At 32.8% G+C, this 17,533-nt stretch overlaps 1 protein-coding gene across 8 annotated transcripts in view; it reads right to left on the bottom strand.

Moving 5' to 3' along the window:
* Positions 1-17,533, bottom strand: part of SMCHD1 (structural maintenance of chromosomes flexible hinge domain containing 1) — a 222,882-nt gene that overhangs the window by 183,230 nt on the left and 22,119 nt on the right. For all 8 annotated transcript variants that reach the window (XR_004230979.1, XM_031946579.1, XM_031946585.1 and 5 more), the window contains exons 5-13: positions 17,401-17,531; positions 11,563-11,677; positions 11,358-11,477; positions 8,851-9,017; positions 5,690-5,783; positions 4,077-4,287; positions 977-1,097; positions 708-891; positions 249-446 (exon numbers count right to left, since the gene is read on the bottom strand). Coding sequence is in view for 7 of the 8 variants with exons in the window: in XM_031946579.1 (XP_031802439.1) it covers positions 249-446; positions 708-891; positions 977-1,097; positions 4,077-4,287; positions 5,690-5,783; positions 8,851-9,017; positions 11,358-11,477; positions 11,563-11,677; positions 17,401-17,531 (1,341 nt within the window). In the remaining variant the exon portion in view is untranslated. The remainder of the gene's footprint in view (positions 1-248; positions 447-707; positions 892-976; positions 1,098-4,076; positions 4,288-5,689; positions 5,784-8,850; positions 9,018-11,357; positions 11,478-11,562; positions 11,678-17,400; positions 17,532-17,533) is intronic.

Here is a 17,533-nt window from a genome sequence, read left to right as displayed (position 1 = left end):
TAAAAACTTGAAAAATTGCTGAATATGAATATTAAAACGTGAAATTTTTATTTGAATAAAATCCTAGCCACAAATAAAGAACACTATGAATAAACTCAAAGTAATCAAATGTTAGCACTTGTTTCAGAAATTTTAGCTCAGGCATAACAATCATTTGGTTCCTTTAATAAAATTATAATTATTCCCTGAGACATATCCTTGTAAAATATACAAATATTAAAAACATACATGCCAAAATGTAAACTTACCAACTGCCCTGCTTTGTATGTCTTTCCATCCCATTCTATTGCAGAGTATGTAGCCCATGGACTTTGCATTCTTTTAGAAGGCAGGTCTGTTCGTGTAATTGTCCCTTTAAAAAGTGTAAATTTTATTTGCTTGTCATACTTCTCATGACAATCTTTTAACCACAAAGCAAATTCTCTGTCAATTTTCATTCGTTGCTCCTATAAAATTTGGGGGGGGGGGGGGGGAGGAGGGGAAGAAGAGGGAGAGAATTCTTTAAAACAATAGAAATAAACAGAAGTAATCATAATTACCTCTACAACAAAAGAATGGAAAATACTTTTATTAGTAACTATCAGAAACAAGATGTAAGTTACAGAAACAAAGTAGAAAAAAGGGTACAAAATGCCACTAGAATTTTTCTAATTTAAACTACAACAATTATATAAACAAAAATATAATTTAAATTATCAAAACATTACCTGTCCATTAAAAATCCTTGTAAAAAGAGTATTCTTATCTTTCAGCTTTAGTTCCAGATCCATAAAAGTCAGTTTATTTGTGCTGACTTGAAATTTGTCATTAGTGAATAATGCACCAGAAATTCTATTGTAGCATTCAATTGGTGCAAGACCTCGCTTCTTAGGAGGAGCACACCAGTCAAAGCTTAAATAAAAGAGAAAATCATTTAGTAGAAGCCCTGGGTTCTAAGCCACAATGTAATTTTATTTTAGAGAAAATCAAAACTTACTCTTCTACAGTTGTATAAGGTATTAATCTTCCATTCCAAAAACATTCAAAAATAGGTCTTTTCCCTCTTGCTCCTTTTTCTATTATAAAACAGTCATCATCATCATCATCATCTTTCAATTCTAGACCAAATCAAAAAGAAAGGTTAATGCTATAAAGAGATCATATAAATAAGATTTACAATAACTTTCTGTTGAGACAGCTACCAAATCTCAAGAAAAGTCTTTAGGTGATAATGGAGAAGAAAAAGTTTCAAAAATTTAAGATATGCCTATCTACTTGTATATTTTGAATATATGAGGGGATTATATACAGGGGGAGACGGGATAGAGGGCAGCAGTCCCCAATTTATCCTAAAAGCTTACTTCAAAGTCAACTGTGGGTACTAAGAGAATTTTCTTATTTCATTAAGAAAAAAAGTTAGGTTCCCAGGAAAGCACATAAAAATAATCCAAAATCTAGCTTACGTTTTCATAACATTGTTATCTTTTGATTAATCCTTTTCTATAATAATCTCTTTTGCTCAGCTATTATCTTTCCTCTTCTTCCCCTGTGAGTGTTTCCCCAAGAGTCTATCCTCAGCACCCTTCTCTTCTCTCTATAATATAGATAATATCTGACATTTGCTATTTGTGTAGCCTTGAGGAAGTCAAAGTAATTTCCCTGGATCTCAGTTCTTAATTCATGAGACAAAATGATTGGAGTAGATAGATGTCATCATCTAAATTCATATCTTCTGGGACCAAATATAAATTCTTTCTAAGTCGCTTAAAGCCCTCACAATCTGTCTTCAGTCTATCTTTCCAGGTTCATCACACATTATTTTCTTTTATGCACAGGACAACTCAGTCAAAATATCCTTCTTGATGTTCCACACAGCTAACATTCTATTTCCCTTCTTCATGTCTTTACAAAGCAGAGGTAACAAAGTGAAAAGAGAACAGCGTCTGGAGTCAGGAAGCCATGAGTAAATTTGGACTCACACACTTACTAGCTATGTGTATAAGGACAGTCTTTGCCTTAGTTTCCTCAACTGTAAATTTGGAATAACACCTACTCAGAGCATTGTTGTGAGAGACAAATAAGAATGCTTAGCACAGTGCCTGACATGGCAAGAGCTTAACAAATACTTTTTCTCTTCTTTTCCCTTTATCTCACCTCCATGCCCTTCTCACTTCTTCCTTCCAACCTCAATTCTAATATTTCCAACCTGAATTTTTCCTCATCCCCCTAAAGCTACTAGTGACTCCTAACACTTTCTATGTATTTAGAGGTATATAGATTGCCTCTCCTCACAGAATATAAGAACTAAAGACAAACATTGTTTCTTTTGTCTTTTTATCCACAATGACTGGAAGCACTAATAAAATTTGTTCAATGACAGAAATAATTTTCCCTTTTGGTAATAACAGTACAAATGGTTTAGGCAAACTGTAAAGCTCCATGAAGGAAGAGTCTTCTCCTAAAGCATCTGGTAGCTACCATGATAAAAAATAAAATCTATTTTTATTACAAATAAACACGGGTTAAATACGGTTAGCAAATGTTGGTGGAATGGAATATGGAAACTATACGAGATTACATTCAGGATTTGTTTCCACCCTAGTAACAGAAATAACCTGAAAATCAAGAGCCACAGGGCTCCCCCTCACTTCCAAGATGATGATAACATGGGTTCCCCTGAGTGGGTCAAGCATTTGGTACAAAGGAGAAATAAAAGCAAAAAAAATCAATTTTTGTTCAGTGACAAAAATAAAATGTAATTTTTAAAAAAGGGAAACAAATATTCTCAGGCTATAGAATCATCAAAAACATTACAATTGGTTTACGTGGAAGTTAACACTCTTAATCAATGGTTTTCTCTAAATATTATTATAATAGTGGCTCATAGGAATGGTAGGGAATAGAGCCAGAGATGGTAAGGCTACTTATATAAGGAAAGCCAATTTACATAAAACATAAAGCATAATTAAGGAATAAATATGATGGTAAATTAACTAATATTTAAAGCAATCCTTTCAAAGGAGATTCCCAGCATTTCCCTAGACCTCCAACCTCAGAAGGTCTATCTATCCCTTTTGTATTCCACAATTTTGCCAACATTTTCAAGAATCTTCACTCTGAAAATAGCTACTGAAATGGTGGTGGTATCTCTGTAAACCCATTTCCTTACTAGGTCGGGGAAAAACTGTTGTTAATGGAAATTTTAATCTTACTATGATTTTAAAAAAGTAAAGAAGGTCAGATCATTAAAGTAATAATCATGAATTATGTATAACTGGATATATTACAGAATATCTTACTATGTTATAATTCAGCCATCAACAGAATACAACTACCTATCTACTCTGAATGAAACTAGGCATCCTATAGATCAGTGGTTCTCAAACTTTTGTTTTCAGTATCTTTATCCTATTAAAAATCATTGAGGATCTCTCCAAAGAGTTTTTGTTTATCTGGATTATATTTATAGACATTTATCATATTGGAAATAAAAACTGTTTTTGAATTTGTAGACCCTCTAAAAAGGTTTCAGAGATCCCCAGGATTCTCTAGACCATACTTTGAGAACCACTGAGAAGTAATAATTTATTTTTCCAGAAATAATATAATAAAAATCCCAAATGTTGGGAGAATTTGGCTACAAATAAGCAACCAACCAAAAACAAAAATGGATCTACCAAATGAATGTCAAAATCCATATACTGAAGCTTAATGAACTTGACTCATTTAAAAGATCACCCTGGGCAGGCCTTCAAATGAAACCAATTTTTTTTCTTAATTCAGACACAATCCAAAAAAGCAGTTATTTCATTTCCCAGTTCACAAATAACTGGAAAGAGGAAATTATAAGAGTATACACACAGCTAACATTATTATAAACAGAAGCCTTATAATAGAAAAATCAAAAATAACTCAAAAAAATACAAGAGTTTGGAAAAACATAGTTCTCTGTACCCATTTATTGTTAGGGCACATATCTACATATACAAAATATGTATATATATGCACCTTAATGACCTCTCCAACTCTTCATTTTAAAACCCAAGCACTTTTCTTGAACCACAACTTTATAAAAGTAGGACAGAGGATCAACATACTTGATGGAAAACATGGATCATCAGGATAAGTCTCTTTATCATATAAGAAGGGATGATAGCGAATGATTCCTTCAACCACACCTTCTCCTTCTACGTGGGACTTGAACTCAAAACTATCTGCTGCTGTATTTATATATAAAGTCTGCATGTCATCTTTGATCTCTCTAAGGTTGATAATCTTAGGTACCTTCCCTTTTTCAAACATAGAAATCTAGAACAAAAATAAACATTCAAATAAGTTTTAAATACAACTTAAATGTAAAAACTTTTTGCTTGTACCCAACTACAATATGGTAAGACAATTAAGGATGTTAAGCGAATATTTAATCATCTCAAAAAAGAAATTAAACTTTAGAAAAAGAAATTATATGCAATAGAGGAGGAAGCAAATTACAAGTGAACACAAATAACACAAAGCTGTATTTAATTCAAGATAGTTCTACTAGTGATGACAATCATCATATTAGCAATTCAGACTTTGCTTGAAGACTTCCAGGGAGAACCAACCCACTACACTCTAAGGCAATCTTAAAGCTTTGAGGCCAGAAGCAGCAGAAGAAAGCAGAAGAAGCAGAAGAAAGAAAGAATAAAAGTACAGGAAGAAAAGTTACTAAATGTTTTTCAAGGGTTAACAGGAAAAAAAAAGATAAATAGTAACAGTGAGAGAGCACCTAACTCCCCTAAGATGAGGTCAAAAATAATGAAGCCCAAACTACTTAGATTCTCAGGTATGGGAAAAAAAACAACAAAAACAAAAAACGTGGTAGATATGTAGCTGAGCCAGCATCAGTGACCTCTGAGGAAAAAAAATGCAATCTGGAAACTACAGCCAGTGAGCTTGATTTTATCCTAACAAAACATGAAAATGCACTACAAGAGTGATGGTTAAGGAATACCTAAAAATAGTGAGATCACAAAAACCCAGACTGCATAACATCATCAAAAAATAGGTCAAAAACCTTATTTTCTTTATTTATAAGGTTAAGTTACTGATCTATTATATCAAAGAAATGTTGAAAATAAGATTTTTCAAAAACATGTGATAAACCTCTTGTGTTAATTTTAGGGGCAAGATTGAGGGAAAAGAATTAGCCAAAAAAACAAGTAAGTGGGTTTAAAACACTGAATGGCAGTTAATCTTTAAGAGTAGTTATTAATATTTTAAAATCAATTTCTAAGATTCTCTGTAGTAGAACTATCCAAAGAAACTCCCATTTGGCTCTGTATATTAACTCACTGTGTTGATATTGTGTATCCAGTGGATGGACTATCAGCTATCACTGAGAAGAAGTAGACTTGTTCTGCTTAGACTGAGTAAAAAGAGCTTGAATAAATACTGCAAAGAGGAAAATCTAGGTTCAATAGAAGGAAAAATTGTCATGGAAGGGATTCTTGCACTAGATAAACACTGATATTCGTTTCAACTCTGAAATTCTGTGACCATGCAGGTCCTTGCAACATTTAAGATTCTGAGAATGACGCCCTCCTAACAAATTATTTAGGTAAAAGAAAAAGGGAAAAAGAATTTCCCATGTGTTTTTATTATCTAGTCATCATGAACTGGAACAAGAGAGCTTATAAACTGAAATATATGGAATGTGTTTACATCTTACTTCCATATCAATGTTGTTGAACGGTCCAACTTCTTTTGTTGCAGCATTTGTTTCATTTCCTTTTGGTCCATGAATATAGTAATGATAAATATGTCTAGAATTGAGAACAACAACTTTATACCGAGTTATATGTAATTATTATTTTATTTTACAATTTTCTACAAAAAAGCAGTCATTACGATGTGAGTTTTATCTCACTTTTGTATAAACTGAATTACCACTCTTCAAACTGGGACAAACATCTGTTTTCCTAAATGCAGTATTCTAAAAACAATGAAATTGAAGTACATGTTCTGAAATTTTAGAACTTCTTCCTACAATTATTTTCAAAACTAAAAGACAAATTGTCTTTTTCAAGATTAAAAGACAAAAAAACTTAGTGAATTAATACAGGGTAAGTATATTCCCAGATTTCAATTACTGACAATTACTAGTCTTCCAAGTTATAAATTGAGACTACTAATTAAATCTGGTGCCTCAGCTACTTTTATTTTTTTTTAATGTATTTTTTTTTTTTATTTAATAGCCTTTTATTTACAGGATATATGCATGGGTAACTTTACAGCATTAACAATTGCCAAACTTCTTGTTCCAATTTTTCACCCCTTACCCCCCCCACCCCCTCCCCTAGATGGCAGGATGACCAGTAGATGTTAAATATATTAAAATATAAATTAGATACACAATAAGTATACATGACCAAAACGTTATTTTGCTGTACAAAAAGAACCAGACTCTGAAATATTGTACAATTAGCTTGTGAAGGAAATCAAAAATGCAGGTGTGCATAAATATAGGGATTGGGAATTCAATGTAATGGTTTTTAGTCATCTCCCAGAGTTCTTTTTCTGGGCGCCTCAGCTATTTTTAAAAATGGTCAGACAAAGCAATCATGTAGAACTGTCTATAACTAAATCCACTTCCTCTTTATAACTCTTCTTTAATGGTATGACAAAACAATGAGTGTACTCGTGAATTTCAATTAATTTCAAAAAACATTAATTGAACAACTAAACTATATTTTTAATGGAATAAAGAATTCCCATTTGGAAGGTAATTCTTTTAAGCAAATCAAAACACTAGTTTTTTGTAACTTAGAGAAAATAATCTCTAATCACTCATAGCACAAAGTTGTGGTGATGTTAACTTTTTCAGAGGGGTCAAGATTAAGATGAATATTCTGATGATGCTGCTGGTGTGGTGTTCTACAACTTAAAAAAATTTCAGGAGGTCCTGACTTACCAAGGTCAAAATATCAACTTGAGTCCAGGTTGGGACATGAAACCAGGACTCTTGAAATGGATGGTCTATCATATACACTAAAAGACCCAACTTAAGTTTTCAAAATGTTACTTTAATATTACATATACAAAGTCTTTTAATGAACGATATGTATTTTCATCAGAATTGGGGTTTGGCAACATCTATGACCCCTCTCATTGGTGGATAAATCCTAGAGATTATTTGAAATACTAAAATGTTAAATAACTAGTTCAAAGATTACATAGGTAGTACCAAAAGGGTTATTTTAATCCAGTCTTGCTAAGTCCAGTAATTTTCATGAAAAAATTATAACATTATGCCTCTCACTAAAATTCTTAATGTATTTAATGCTCATCTGGCATTTCTCTCAAGAACTTTCAACAGAAAAAATTTACCCCAAAACAAAATTTACCCATAAAAACAAATGTGGTTCCAAGTAAGCATCTGTATTATAAATGAATCTGTTTAGCACACAACAGAATCTACTATACATAAAAACATACTTTAGGAACTATTATAAAAAGATTCATTGATACTTGGGTTATAAAGAAAATACAATGGCCATCCTTAAAGACAAATTACATAGCACACTAAACCAAAGAAAGTTATTTACTATCTATTAAGTACATTTCTTTCCAATGGAATACTGTAAATTAAGGTGTAATCGAAAGAAAACTATGGTTCTAGTACAACAGTTATGCAAAACATCTAGGTCTTTTGCACCTCCAAAATTTTATCATTTGGTGTAACACAATATACTTCTACTATAGTAGCATATTGTCTTGAGGCAAAAAATTTTTTTCTAAAAGAAATAAATCTGAAATTCCCTAATAATAAGAGAAATAATGAAACAGAAAATGATTTGGTTGAGAAGATATATTTTATAGTCAACTTTTCAAAAATACATCCATTCAAAACAAACAACAAAAAAAACACCAATTGAAATAGGACCATTTTCTTTCAGGTACTTAAATGGATTCTATTCTAATCAAATCATTTTATGCAACGATTATTAAACTTGAACATTCCCCCTTCCAATTCCTGTTCTTGACTTCCTTTGGTCTTAAAACCATTCTCTTTCCTTCACTAGTGCCTTATCCTAAAACTTCCCTTAGCACCCAGAGTATCCTCATCCTGGATACAATCTACTATTTCAGAGGCTTATTTCATACAACATCCCTCTTCAAAACCCACCCCACTTTTCTCATTAGTGAGCTTCTCCAGGGGCTTCATTTTACAAAAGGACTGGTTTGCCTTCATCTACTTCCTGGTACTATCCTTCCCAAATTTTGTACTTTCCTTTTTTGTGCATCTTACCATCCCTTCCATAAGAATATGTAAACTCCTTGAGGGTAAGGATTTTTCTTCTTTTTTTGTATGTATGTTTCCCTGATATTTAGCACAGTACCAGCACTCAGTAAATATTTAGTAAATGCTTGTTTCCTTCCTATACCTTAAAATTTCATGTCTCCATTATTTCCTTCACACAAGGATACCTTTCAACACTGAGGATCAAAAGCCTTTGAATACTTAGAAGACAAGTAAATGGGTATATATTCTACCCCTCCCAAAAAAATTTTATACATATGTATATATAAAAAACCTGATTGCCCACCTTTACAATGAACCCTCTCTAAATTTATCCAAATGGGTGCACCAGCAGTTTGACTGCCCATACCCAGCCTCATACTATGGAGGATTTCACAGAACTTTTGTTCTACTCATATAGCCTTTGAAAACCAATGACTCCTTTCCTCCAAATCTTAATACCTGCAAGCAGGTATTTAATGGCTAAATCAAATTGAAGGATTTAAAGCCATTCATTCTTACAAAAAATGTTCTCCAAGTTTTAGCCCTTACACAATATATTTCCAAGTAAAACAGTAAAATTGACTTACGCCAATTGTCTTGTCCAAAGATGAAAATAATTTTTCAAATACTGTATGTGTTCCGGTTGCACTCCTGTAATAACCACTGCAGTAAAGCTATCTTTTTCTCTCTCCTCAAGAATAAGACTGTGTAGAAATCTTTCATCATCATTTGTGATGTGAGAAGAGTCTGATGGCTAAAAAAGTTAACATAACATTAGATTGTGATATACCACAAAAAATAAAATTGAAATTATATGAACAGAAGGAAACATTGGTATAATCAATCAAAATTTATGCCTAAATGAAAACAAATCTGTGGCTATGTAGAAACCTGCACTGAGAAATTTGGCTAAGATACCAAACTAACTTCAGCCCACTTTTGTCAAGTGGTTTAACACCAGAAACTGATATAATTTTAATCAATGGAAATGACATTTAAAAAGAAGTATTGCTAACATATTTGCTCCTAAATACCAAGGACCATGAGAACACCTGAAATTTCCCATATAAGTCTGCCTCATGTTCTTTGAGAGCAAGGACTTTCTATTCTATTTATATCTCTAGCATTCAAAATGATTTGCACATATTAAGTGCTTAGTAATAAATGTTTCATTTATTCATATCAGTACATAGGAAAGAAGTCCTATTTAGAGATTATCAGGGTTAATAAACTCAAGCTACAACTTGCTATTAAGTTGAATTACCTCAACAGTGAATCAATACTAGAAGGCACATAGTGGAAAGCAAATGGGTAAATTTTACCCAGAAGTGTTATAATTCCTTCAATAGATTCCCCAATTCTCAAAACTGGGGGGTAGGGGAAGTAAACCCCAAGTCATTATGATGAAGCTAAAAGACAGAAGGCAGACAACACACCAAGCTTGGCTAAAAATAATTTTGTCCAATTCAAATCATCTTGGCAAAAAATCCCTAACACCCCACTATTTCTAAAACTTTCTGCTTTAAAAAAAAATAAATTACATTTTCAAAAACCCATGTTCCACATATAAAATTTGGCCATAGATTAGTCATAATACACACAGACTATAATAAATACATGGAACAAAGGGCAGCTAGGTGGCACAGTGGATAGAGCACTAGCCCTCAAGTCAGGAACTGAGTTCAAATCCAGCTTCAGATACTTAACACTTCCTAGCTGTATGACCCTAGGCAAGTCACATAACCCTAATTGCCTCAGCAAAAAAAATAAATAAAAATACATGGAACAAATCTATCTATATACTTTATTTGCAATTACAAAACAGAAACTTTAAGATTACTTAATGTCCCATAAAATGAGGTTGGTCCTGATATATAACATAAAGCAAAATATAAAACAATCTAATGGAAAAAAATGAGAGGTATGAAGAATGTTCTAATAACAAATATCTACCAGTAAATTGAGGTATGAAATTATACAGGATAAGCTCATAGGATTATTTTATTTATAACTGGTCTAACCATATTCATTTTGAGATAAGGATAAGATATAGAGAGAAGTGACTTGCTCATAGTCATACAGGCAGCAAACAGTAGGGCTGGGATTGTAGAGGGTCAGTCCTGAATAAGTCAATGTATAGAAAGAGCCTGGTTCAGGTGTTACTTGGTAATTGCTCTCTGTAAGGTCCAGCAATTCAAAAGATTGGTTCACCACCTCGTTTAACAATGAATTTAAGACATACTGGAGATAAATTTAGAATAATCTTGATGGAGAATGCGTGTGACAGGAACAAGGCATTACTATTTACAACTCTGTTTTGACAAATAACCTATTATTAATAGTTACTGTTATTTATGAGCCTGTTATTGCTAGTTAAGGTGGAACTGAAATGTCAAAGTCTGATCTATACATTAACCCTGCAATGTACAGTGTCACCTGGAGGTAGCTGGTGTTAATCCAACACTAGCTTAAAGAGTATATAAATTCTGGCTCTCAGATTAATATACAAGGATTGCAAAGCAAATCTTTTTCCTGGCCTCGGATATTCAATTCAGATTCACACTCTCCGTATATATGCACTGGAGCTGGACTCTGACAAGGGATTATAACCAAAATTTTCTAATTTGTTATATATCATCCTTTCCACTGTTCCATGCTACTGTTGCACTTTTAAAATCTAATAAATAAATATAATTACATTCTTTTGACATTTTCAAACCAGAAACATTCAGATATAATACCATTATATAATGGAATTCATATTATGCATTGCAAGTGTGTGTGTGTGTGTGTGTGTGTGTGTGTGTGTGTGTGTGTATGAATGTATGTCTAGTGAGAGAGTATTAAGAAAACAAAGTCTAAAAGTTAAAAAATGTTCCTGCATCTCTTTATATACATCAGACTAGAGAAGTTATGAGTCCTCTCTTTACTTACTCTTTGGGCATTGGAACATTATATAAAGTGTTTCTGTAGTACTGGTCAATATTTTCTGGTCCTGCTAATAAGTGACAATATTGGTACCTCAAGATAGAAATTAAAATTGTAAGGAAAAAGCTCAGGAGAAAGAACACATTTCATTCAAAATAGACTGTACCTTCCGGTTTCTAATATATCCACTATAAATTGATTCTTTATTTTTCTCCTTCTTTTCAAAATCCTCTTTGGAGAGTAAAAGCTCATGAACATCTTGAGAATCTGAAGGTTTGCTAATCATCTGTTGAGAATTCAAAGAAAACTTATTAATATATTTTCATAGAAAAAACCAATTTAGAGTTCAAATGCTAAATCTTTTTACTTACTCTAGCTGATTGTCCAACAAAGAAAACAGCTTGCTTGCCACCAACACCAAAATATGAAATATCACTATTTAAACTACGAGGCACTGGTAACGGACGTACATATCCTGAATGATCACTAAAATAGAAGATTACATTAGTACTATGTTTGAACAACATACTTATTGCTAAAGTATGAGCTCTTAAATTTTATATCTAACATTCCTTAATTTGGAACAAAAGTTCTATCTGAAGACAGCATAAGACTAAGCATCATCTAGTCCAACACTCTCTTACTCTCTTGACTTCTTCCCCACTCTCTTTAGACCATTAAAAATGAAATGTCATCTGCCCAATGATTTTCTTTATACTATTAAGGAGGAAATTCTACAACATCTAGGTGATAATGTATTATTGTCATGCATATCTTATAAAATCTAGTACTCTTCTATTTGCTTACCATCTATTTAAAGGAGGAAAAAACTTATTAAAGCAACATTTCTTTGTATTTGAAAAAAGTTATTAACCTTCAATTATCACATTTCCAGAAAAATAGAGCTGAGATGAGAACAATGGAATACTAATATAATCGAACCATCTCTGATATTAAAAAAAACAAAAAAAAACCCACTACAAAGAATCCTTTAAGTGCCAACACCAAGCTTGTTATTGGCAAAGAAAGCAGCTTATCACTTGCAAAACTGTCAACAAGCAATGTTTCATTTAATCTCAATGATGTTCTTTTACTACCAAGTTTCAGACCAGGTTAAGTGTTGAAAGTACCAAGCAAATAAGAGAGAAGGGGGAAAAAAAAATTGAAGAAAAACTACAAGAAAATTAAATGTGTCCAGGGTGATTTAGAATCAGATTCCTTAAGACAGTGGTGAGGAGTAAATGGAGAAGAGGAAGAAGGAAAGGATGAAAACTATAAGTTTTCCCAAGTCTTTTGTGAGAATCAAATGTGATAATATTTGTAAAGTACTTAGAATAGTGCCTCACACATATAGTAGGCTCTTAAGGAGCAATTGTTTCCCATTTTCTTACTCTACAAGATTCTGTCTCATACTGATCTCCATATACTTTGTATTACTCAAATAAAGATGAAAAAAGTCTTGAGAATAAAAGCTTTTAACTGGACTAGTTTAATATTGGGGGCTAAAATTTTAAGATGGCATTTTAATCTTGCTAATCCTATTAAGACTTACAATTAGCAAAAACAGAAATGAAGAACACCAAAATCAAGCATTTAGTTAAAAAATACTCAGCAGAAATATTAAAAGACTTCAGAATTCTTCAATATTACTTGTACCAATTCAAATTCCGAATTAAATATTTCAGTTGGAAGAAACATCAGCATCCATTCTAATTCAATTCATTCCTGAAAAATAATCCATGCTACACAATAAACCCAATGAATGGCCATCCAGTATCTTCTGGAAACCTCCAATGAACGCTACTACCTCCTGAGTTATTGCATTCCATTTTTTAGGGGGAGGTTTATGATAAATAGGAAGTGGTGAAGGTTTAAACAAAAAGAATGCAAAGGATCAGTAAAACCTTCTTAAAGATGAAAAAAGAATAAAATGATTGAGGTTCACATAGGAAGATGAAAAACCGGAAGAGTTTTGATTAGCTCCAGAAAAGGAAATCCTTACAAGTAAAACCTCTGATCTATTAAAGTGGGAGTATTCAATTCTATTCATCAAAGCATTCAATTAAATTCCATCATTTATTTTCTGCCTATTATATATGTTAAGTTCAATCATTTTTTCCATTCTTTGAGGGATTTGTGAACTCATTAATATAAGTACTTCTTCTAATAATGCAACAACCTATGTCTTTTCATCTTAGGTGACCCAGTCATAGTCTCCAATGAATGCTTCCACTAACATGCTGAGGAGCTTCTACTTGTTCTTACATTGCATAGAAACCAAAGGAGAGCATGGGGGTTGAACATAGGTTGTCCCTCATTTCTGTCATATGACTGGGCCCCACCTTATTTTCTGGTCATCAATTTCTCTGGCATTCTTTCTGCCATTTATCTAACTACAGAATTGGTCCATTAACACAAATATCTTGAAAAAAAAAAAAAATTATAGTGAGACAGTGAAAGCCTGGCCCAGAGTAGGGCAGAAAAATCTGGCTATTCTTTCTTTGGGAAACTGTATAATGATAATAATGACCTCAAAGCTCCTCCAAGGAAAAAAAGCAAATCTTTTTAACAACAATATTCATCTAATTACATAGTCACCAAAAAAAAAGAATGCTGCTAGTCCACAAATAATTAAACTTTAGGTAACCCAAGGACAATATAGTCATATTGTCAACACAGTCATCATGTGAGCAGGTTGCAACATACTATTCACCAAGAAGAGCACAAGAAAAGTGGCATAAATTGTTGGTGGAGTTGTGAACGAATCCAACCATTCTGGAGAGCAATCTGGAATTATGCCCAAAAAGTTATCAAACTGTGCATACCCTTTGACCCAGCAGTGCTACTACTGGGCTTATAGCCCAAAGAGATATTAAAGAAGGGAAAGGGACCTGTATGTGCCAAAATGTTTGTGGCAGCCCTGTTTGTAGTGGCTAGAAACTGGAAAATGAATGGATGCCCATCAATTGGAGAATGGTTGGGTAAATTGTGGTATATGAATGTTATGGAATATTATTGTTCTGTAAGAAATGACCAGCAGGATGAATACAGAGAGGCTTGGAGAGACTTACATGAACTGATGCTAAGTGAAATGAGCAGGAGATCATTATACACTTCAACAACGATATTGTATGAAGATGTATTCTGATGGAAGTGGATTTCCTTGACAAAGAGACCTAATTCAGTTTCAATTGATCAATGATGGACAGAAGCAACAACACCCAAAGAAAGAACACTGGGAAATGAATGTAAACTGTTTGCATTTTTGTTTTTCTTCCCGTGTTATTTTTTACCTTCTGAATCCAATTCTCCCTGTGCAACAAGAGAATTGTTTGGTGCTGCACACATATGTTTTATCTAGGATATACTGCGACATATTTAACATATATAGGACTGCTTGCCATCTAGGGAAGGGGGTGGAGGGAGAGAGGGGAAAAATCGGAACAGAAGTGAGTGCAAGGGAAAATGTAAAAAAAATTGCCCTGGCATGGGTTCTGTCAGTAAAAAGTTATTTAAAAAAAAAAGTGGAATAAAACAATGTCACATTCTAGGTAACAGGAAACCAATGATCTCTCTCTGTCCTTGACAAAACTCAGACCTCTCATAGTCTAGGGAATACATACTTATTCCAAACAATAAAAAGAAATGCCAAAGACAGCTCAAAAGTCAAGTTAATAAAGATATTTAATGCTTTCAACTCTTGATTACTCCAGGCACACCAAACAAGAAATCCTACATCTCTAATATTTGCTGGCATCATATTTTCCTGTTTTACATCTGTAACATTTAGATTACTTTTTGCCAAATTATTTTTAAATCAAGTCCATTATCCATTTTTAAATAATGTAAATACTTTATATGGTACAATGGTACCCCAAAACAAGTAATATTAATAGTGATTATCAACTATAAGGAAATAAAGGATATCTCATGCTGCTAAATAATATTTTAATTATAATTTATTTCATTCCTTTACTTAAAATTCTTTTGTAACTTGCCATTGCTAAATGCATAATGTCTTATATCTAGTTATTCAAGACACTACACAATCTGGCTCCAAACCATCCTTCCAATCTTATTGATATAACTTTCCCTTTTATGTACTCTACTGTCAAAGTGAAGGAAGGGCTCATTGTCATGTATTCTTATTCTGACCACTTCTCCATGCCGTTTCTTATAGCATTCTTTCCTGGCTAAGATGGATGGAGGCACCCCCCCCCCCCCCCCCCCGCCATGTCTTTTAACATAATTTTCTGTGCCTTTTGACATGTCTTTCTTTCTTCCAGCTATTATAATTCCATGAAACATACCCAATTCTCCCCAGATGACAATGACCTATCACATCTTAAATTTTGCATATTACTTTTTGTAGTCTCTTCTTTTATACTTATCCATTCTCCTTTATATCACAATTATTTATGCAATATCTCTCCTCCCCCCACCCTTAATGAAGTATGTCATATCTGTCAGGCTCTGTACCCTATCTATTACTGCAAAACCATCAAAAGGCCTTATATATATTAAGTATCTTATATTTGATTAATCAGAAATCAAATGAAGTTATACCTCCTCTAACAGTTATGCCCTATTTAAAAGAATAGAGAAGTATACTTCCACTTCAGATATCAAGTAGGTTGGGCTAGTCCTACACACCCAAGCTTAAAAGCCTAAAGATATTCTCAGTTCATCCATTTTAACAAATTGCTGAAAGGTCTTGACATTATTTCAGCACAGACTTTGCTTTTGACCTGATCTGTTACCAGTTTTTCTGACTCATTTTATCCTTAAGTTTGTTTTAGACTATAGATTTCAAGGTTTCCTTCACATCAACTGCTCTGGTAAGGAAGGTAAAGAGACATTCTCTTTACTTTAAGTACTTCTCAGACTTTCTGTTAAAAATATACCATCTATTTCATCCTTGATTTGAGTGGACTCACTTTCCTTCTTATATTTTTTTGTATCCTCTTCATATCTCAATTATTTGGCCACATTGGCCTGACCGGGACTCAGTACACCATAAAACGTCAGCAAACAGCACCAAAATCAAAATTAAAGTTTAGCTCTTTGACAGATTAGGATAGACAGAACACTGCTAGATTTGCAGACCAATGTGACCCTAAATATATAGGAAAGTACCAATAAATGTCTCCAAATGTTTAATTTCAATAATATTTTTCCTCAAGAATTCACACTGCAATGAAGTAGAAGCATTTAAAAAAAAGTACACAGATGTAGTATGAGTTCTTATTTGACTTCTTGTAATGATCTAAAAAGAAATCAAATGAAAAAAATTTTTTCTAGTCCTTTTAAACATATTTCCATATTTGTCATGTTGTGCAAAGAAAATCTGACCAAAACTGGAAAAACCTAGAAAAAGATGAAAATCCTATGCTTCAATCCACATTCAGTCTCTCTCTGGATGCAAACAGAATTTTCAATTCCAAATCTCTTTGAATTGTCTTGGATCAACACATTGCTGAGAAGAAGTAAGTCCATTGTAACTGATCATAACATAATTTTGCTGTTACCGTGTTCAATGTTCTGGTTCTGCTCACTTCATTCAGCATCAGTTCTTGTAAATTTTCGCAGGCTTTTCTAAAATCAGCCTGCTCATCATTTCTTACAGAACAATAATATTCCATTACAAATGAAAAATATCTAAATAAAACTAGTTACAACCACCATGTTAGAATTATGAGTCAGTCTTTCTTCTCAACAGTTTTCATCCTCAAAACATATCATGTACAGTGAACATATAACTAGAGGCCCCAAGCCAAAATCCCACCTTTGGGATTAACATTTTATCACTTCTTTGATATAGACTATGTAACATTTAAATCACTTAACCTCAGTTTCCTCAAATGAAAAATGAGAGACTTGGAATTGATAATCTTTAAAATATCTTTCCAGTCTAAATTTAAATAATCCCATAATAATATGAGGAGACAATGACATAGCAAGTATTAATATAATTTTGAAATTTTAAGATTTTTATTACTATAAAACTGAAATTCTAATTGAAAACATTTTCATAACAAACATCTACACCAGTACATATGGTTTCTGAATTTAGGCCCTCCTCTCATTTGTAACTATACATCAGAACATTACAGATTTTCCACAACTTAATTTAATGCATCTAAATTCACGATTTTAATGTTTTATCTTCAATGACACAATTCCCTACAAAATTAGTGAATAAGACTAACCTTTCAAAGTCACCTTTTCTTGTAAACTTTGACAACCTATATACAGCCCAGTTGTTAAGCTGCTTAGAGGTCATTCCTCTTCCATTATCAATCACTGCAACTGCAGGTTTTCCTTGTGATTCATCAAAAAGCT

This window comes from Sarcophilus harrisii, chromosome 1 (genome assembly GCF_902635505.1).
Source record: "Sarcophilus harrisii chromosome 1, mSarHar1.11, whole genome shotgun sequence".
Taxonomy (NCBI): Eukaryota; Metazoa; Chordata; class Mammalia; order Dasyuromorphia; family Dasyuridae; genus Sarcophilus; species Sarcophilus harrisii.
This window is presented reverse-complemented; position numbering and strand designations above follow the sequence as displayed.